Consider the following 6,055-nt stretch of genomic DNA (forward strand, 5'->3'; position numbering starts at 1 on the left):
CAGTGCGCTGGCGGCAAAATATGGCGAAAGTTAGTACAGGGGATTGTCAATGTTGAATTGTTGGGAAATTGCGAGAGAATTTCCAGGTACATTATGGATCGGTTTAGTTGGACATCTTCATCAAACACGTGTGTCTTCCCAGGCGAGTCAGGAGTTCACCAGCAGTCTGGCATCAGAATATATGACGGAGACAAAAAGGTAGAAATAAAACACCTGTGAACACTAAGCTACATACATACATACATACATAACCTCTATTAACGTGTCTAGTCGTTCTAGTGCCTGTAAGCACTAATTGGGGACACCCTAAAACTACAATATATCATTAAAACAGATTAAAAATACTCTAAAACTAGTATACTAATTAATGGCACTAATGGACATCCTAAAACAACATTACATCATTAAATAAAAAAAATATATATATATATATACTTTAAAACATTAAAAAAGCCCTAAGATATGTGCACATTCAGTTACCCAGAACATAAGTGGCATTCCCTCCCACATCCTTCCAGAAATGATGTTACATCCTTCTTACGTATCATAGTCCTAAAGGATGCCAAAATTTAATATTTCTCTCCCCCTTGCTTAATTTTGACCACAACTGTGGTCCGAGAAATCTGAGAGAATGTCTTCCATAGGTAACAGTATTAAACCAAGGTAAGACAAAATCCGCATTTCTTAGGTTATATCTCTTAGTATTGTCTTCATTGATATTAAAAATATCTGCAGTTTGGTCCATAGTTAATTTGTTTTTAACTTTAAACATCAAAATGAGTATAATTATCTTACAACCTCCTGTTTAGTAAAGTAGTTAACTTAGCTCTTTTCAGCAAGGATTCGTAACTTTCTGTGGTAGTATTGTACACTAGTCTCAAGGCTCTTTCTTGTAGACGCTCCAATTTACGACTATCTGATGCCGTGCAAAAATGCCACACTAGGTGGCAGTAGGTAAGATGTGGCAAGATAGCTGATTTGTACAAAACCTTCCTCTGTGAAACAGTAATTTTAAATACCTTTCTTTGGTTGGTTTTTGTACAGACAACATTTGAGAATGGCACTCTAAGGTTAACAACGCACAGAATAGTATGGGATGATTTAGATCAACAGGTACGTGCAAGTAAAAACTTGAAAGTCTTTAGAGGAACACTGATGCACTCCCATCTCTGTCAGGTTTATAATATATGATAATAATATAGATCAATTTCTACAGTGCATTTCCATATAAATGCTCTAATGCACTTTAAAACACTGTGCGGGGGACTTTTCCAGACTGCCGGCGGCAGTTTACAATTAATAAAGAATAAATTTTACAGATGCCCCCTCCCCCCATTCCCAGTAACCAGGCCAGACCGCATCACAGTAATCTCGTGATGTGGGTTCTTTAACGTTCCCTACCGAAATTAACTAATTGATAGCTGCAGGAGATGGGACCTCTGGCTTTACGTCCTATCCAAGAAGACGAAGCAATGTGAGTGAAGCGTCTTGCTTAAGGACACAACGTTAAGCCCCAGCCAGGACTTGAACTGGGCCATCTGACTCAGAGTCCAGCGTACTGACCACTGGACTACTCACCCCTTTTCAGTTCTTCTGTAATGTCAATAAAAGACGCCCTTAGAGTGAAAGTCTGTTTAATTCATAGCTGTAGGAAAAAACTCAAAACTCTAGAAGTATCACATTAACAAACATATGAAACATATGTGTGAAATGCGGTTATGAGACGTATATGAGAACGTATACATTTATATATATTTATCATCTACGGGTTTATATCGAATTAATTTGATGGCCTGCTCCCAGTTGGCTTGTTAGCTCAATTGGTAGAGCGCTGCACTAGTATCGCAGAGGTCAGTGGTTCGAATCCCGTACAGGCCTGAAATTTTTTTCAGGTTTGATTTCCACTATTGCTCAAATAGTGCTTTACTGCGAAGGATCGTTCTCATATACGTCTCATAACCGCAGTTCACACATATGTTTCATATGTTTGTTGTTGTTTGATTTATCATCTACGGGTTTATATCGAATTAATTTGATGGCCTGCTCCCAGTTGGCTTGTTAGCTCAATTGGTAGAGCGCTGCACTAGTATCGCAGAGGTCAGTGGTTCGAATCCCGTACAGGCCTGAAATTTTTTTCAGGTCTGATTTCCACTATTGCTCAAATAGTGCTTTACTGCGAAGGATCGTTCTCATATAAGTATCACATTAACTGAAATCGTGAATTGTTCCATGGTGAAAAATCCTCCCTCCCAATGCTGTGACCGTTGTTCCACTCTCAGACCTGGTATCTCATTTGGGTTGGTTCAAGTCTTTGTTTGGAGGGATTTTCTCTGATTTTTAAGAGTTTCCTTACTATGCAGAGTGAAAGACACCCATAACTTCGGATCTGACGTGGTATAGACAGTTATGCGTAAATGGCACACCTGATCGGTTTTCTTTTGCACTCTGATGATGGTGTAAATCAGCACAACTGGCCTCTCGTTTGAGTTCAGGTTTACTGTTCCTTAGACATCGTGACTAGGCAAGTTGGGAAAATTTGAATGAACATAAAAGAATGATAATCATGTTTGCCATCTGTGCCTTGGATCTGTCAAGCCCAAAGGTTAACTTTCACCTATTAATTATAGCTTACTCAGTTGAGACTATCATTCATGAGTGAATGATAGTTTCAGTTCATGAAACACTCGATATGTTTTCAAGGCGCCACTCGATATATTTTCAAGAGCTTCATTTCCGATTATTTAAACGATTCTCATGATCTCCAACAATTTATCAGAAAAGTGAAACTGGACCCATCATTTAGGGAACGTAATTTTAACAGCCTATCTGTTTAGACAATACCTAAGAGGAAGATGCGCAATTTTATATTTTAGACCTCTGAATTTTATGTAGTGCGCAAGTTCTAGTGTTTATTATTTAAAGTATTTCATATTTTTAAGCTTAGTTAAGTAATACACGACCCCGCAAGCATGTATTTTGCTTTAACTACTGATCGTGTTTAAATAAAGGATTTTACTTACTTACTCAGTGTTTGCATCCATCTGCTGAAAAAGTAGCTTATTATAGAAAATTATTATTTATTTTCCATGCTTAGATTGTTTTGTTGTTGTTTTGTTTTTGTGCTTAGGACAGAGCCATAGCAGTGCCACTTTCTCTTGTAAGCAAAGTAGAAGAACAATCTTCAGGCTTCATGAGCAGGTTTGTGATCATCTTTTCAGCTGTTAAGAACTTGAAGTCAGGAATAATTTCTACCTGATCTAAGGAAATTAGTGTTAAATCAGCTGAGTGTAGTGGCAGACCCATAAAATCGTTAATAAATAGAGGGCCAAAGATTTTATGGTGAGAGTGCATGCTCCCCCAGCCCACCTTTCCCCATCCCCCCCAGCTCCCCCACCACCTTGCACTCAGTGGAAAAGTATGAAGACATAGTGCTGGACATAATTTGTGTCCAGTGTTCCTTGCAATTTCTAAAGAGAAAAATGCCTTTTACATTTGGTTTTATGTTATGAACAGATTTTCAGGTGACACATTTCTTTTGAATAGAAAATTCCTCAACCATAAATTTCATATTTGATAGCATACATGTTGATCTACTTTGAATTAATGTAAACTGTTTTGAAAATATGTAACCCTCTTTGAAGAATAGCAGAAACTAAATCATTTAAATAATTGATTTATTTTGTACATAGAGTTGAGTTTCAATTCTATGATTATTATTTAAACAATTTCTTCTGAATATTTTTTGTTGTGTTTTTATTTCGTAAACAGTGCTAAAGTGACGGTGAGTTTTCACCCTCCTCCAGCAAACAAGGAACCTGGTCCATGTGTCTCTAGTCCATATGGCTGTGTAAAGTTTTCTTTTAAGCAAGGAGGTCACTCAGAGGTATTCTACATGATTATGTATTAAATAAATACAGAGTACCGTGAACACCACTGTGCAAGATGTATGAGCTGCACCTTGAGTTTGCCAACTTAAAGTTTGGAAAAAAAGTTTTTGCAAAGAAATCAAAAGAAATCAGAAATTAGTGGAGTCGTACAAGGTTGCTTTATTTTGGTTGCTTCACTGAACACATGTAAAGTCACTTAGATTGAAAACAGAGAATACTTTCTGTTTTGAACTATACTAAATATTTTTGGATAAAAAAAGGGGAAAGAAATTCAGTTGACAGTAAATGTTGCTGCATGTTATCAAACTCTTTTCTGGCAAATACAATAAAAGGCCCTTTAACTGTGAGAACAACAATGAAATGGTCAGCTTTTGTTGGTAAGAGAGTCATTTTCATTCAAGGAGGAAGATTATTTTCATAAAAGGAAAATAGATTTGTTCTGAAACCCGATGAAATTAGAATCAACAAATCACTGATGTAATTAGGCTCAAAGATCCTCATTGGGGAGTCCTAATAAAGATATTGTATTTTTTTCTGCTTACTGAAAATAATTTTTCAATCAAGACAACTGATCCAATTTTTCAATAAAGAATTAGAGGGCTTTCAGAGGCCAAAAGAACCAGAGCAAAATGTATGTGATGCTTTTCTAACTGGTTGACTCTCTTTTGATCATCTGTTTTATTCCATGCAGTTCTTTGCCCGTTTAATGGAACAGATTAACAAAAATTCATGGATGCAGCAAAGTGCACAGCCATCAACCAGCAGTACAACAGGAAAAGGACTGGTAAATGGAGTTAGATAGATAGATAGATATAGATCGATTTGTATAGCACATTTCCATGTAAATGCTCTAATGCGCTTTACAACACTGTGCGGGGGACTTTTTCAGACTGCCAGCGGCAGTTTACAATTAATAAAGGAGAAATTTTTACAGATGCCCCCTCCCCCCATTCCCAGTAAACAGGCCAGACCACATCACAGTAATCTCGTGATGTGGGTTCTTTAACGTCCCCTGCCAAAATTAACTAATTGATAGGTGCAGGAGACGGGACCTCCGGCTTTACGTCCTATCCGAGAAGACGAAGCAATGTGAGTGAAGCGTCTTGCTTAAGGACACAACGTCAAGCCCCAGCCAGGACCTGAACCCGGGCCATTTCACCCAGAGTCCAGCGCACTCACCACTGGACTACTCTCGCCTCATGAGTTAAGGTCAATGGGGTTCTTATTTTGTTCTGCTCTCGAGACTCATCATCAACTTATCTCCTTGTTTCAGAATCGTCCCAGAGGAGTTGGAGGAATAGTAGGCATTGAGAGAAAACTAGAAGAGAAATCCAAAGAGACAGATAACTATATTCAAAAGGTAAGTATAATTAACAAAGGGTTGTTCTTGCAGTTGGCTGAAGCATTGTGTTAAATTATTTTTGGTGAGAGAGGCTCTACTGTATAATTAATTAATTATGCCAGGTTCTTTAGAGGTGAATTGTGGATGAAACATAACTGAAGTTAAGGTTTTTATTAGACAAAAGTAAGTTTTCTTTGTTTCACTTCAGATGTTGACACAATATGGTCTAACAATTTTCCACTAGTCCATTTTATGTCAGTTATTCAATGTGTTCCTTTTCTCTTTTGAACATTACTTCAGGCTTTTAAAGACTTGGATGCATTAATGGAAAAGGTACTTAATTTTCATGCAATATTTGAAACAAATCGTCAAGCACTTCACTTGGTAGCTTTACTTAAAAACTTAAGATTGTATAAATGCTGTGGGTATAAGCTTTTGTTCTTGTGACGAGAATAACCCTTTCATTTCTAAGATGTAAACATCAATCTCTGTTCTGTATAACTTAAATCTTTCTTCATTTTAGGTCTGAGAATTAAGTGTCAAATTGCAGAATATCCCTCCTGTTTATTTTATTATTATTTTTTTTTTGTTTTCATTGCATATCTGCTTCAAAATGTATTGAATAATAGTCCATTTTACAGTTGTGTGCTTGGTTGCCAAGCCTTTGAATGAGAGTGAGGCTAGGGGTGACCTTGTTATGATACAAACCTTGCTGCCTTTCAAATGTAAATCACTTTGTTATCATGCTAACTAGATACAGGTCTCTATCACAACAAGGTCACCTTTAGCCTCACTCTAAATCAAAGGCTTGGCAACTACGTGCACA

At 37.2% G+C, this 6,055-nt stretch overlaps 1 protein-coding gene across 1 annotated transcript in view; it reads left to right on the forward strand.

Annotated features, from left to right (window-relative positions):
* The window catches only part of LOC111327887 (vacuolar protein-sorting-associated protein 36), a 12,952-nt gene continuing 6,897 nt past the window's right edge, over positions 1 to 6,055 (forward strand). Inside the window, exons 1-7 of the mRNA XM_088732832.1 lie at positions 1 to 198; positions 1,045 to 1,113; positions 3,128 to 3,198; positions 3,769 to 3,883; positions 4,579 to 4,671; positions 5,161 to 5,247; positions 5,530 to 5,562. Coding sequence (XP_088588958.1) covers positions 94 to 198; positions 1,045 to 1,113; positions 3,128 to 3,198; positions 3,769 to 3,883; positions 4,579 to 4,671; positions 5,161 to 5,247; positions 5,530 to 5,562 — 573 coding nt within the window. The 5' untranslated portion in view covers positions 1 to 93. The remainder of the gene's footprint in view (positions 199 to 1,044; positions 1,114 to 3,127; positions 3,199 to 3,768; positions 3,884 to 4,578; positions 4,672 to 5,160; positions 5,248 to 5,529; positions 5,563 to 6,055) is intronic.

Source organism: Stylophora pistillata, chromosome 9, assembly GCF_964205215.1.
Source record: "Stylophora pistillata chromosome 9, jaStyPist1.2, whole genome shotgun sequence".
NCBI lineage: Eukaryota > Metazoa > Cnidaria > Anthozoa > Scleractinia > Pocilloporidae > Stylophora > Stylophora pistillata.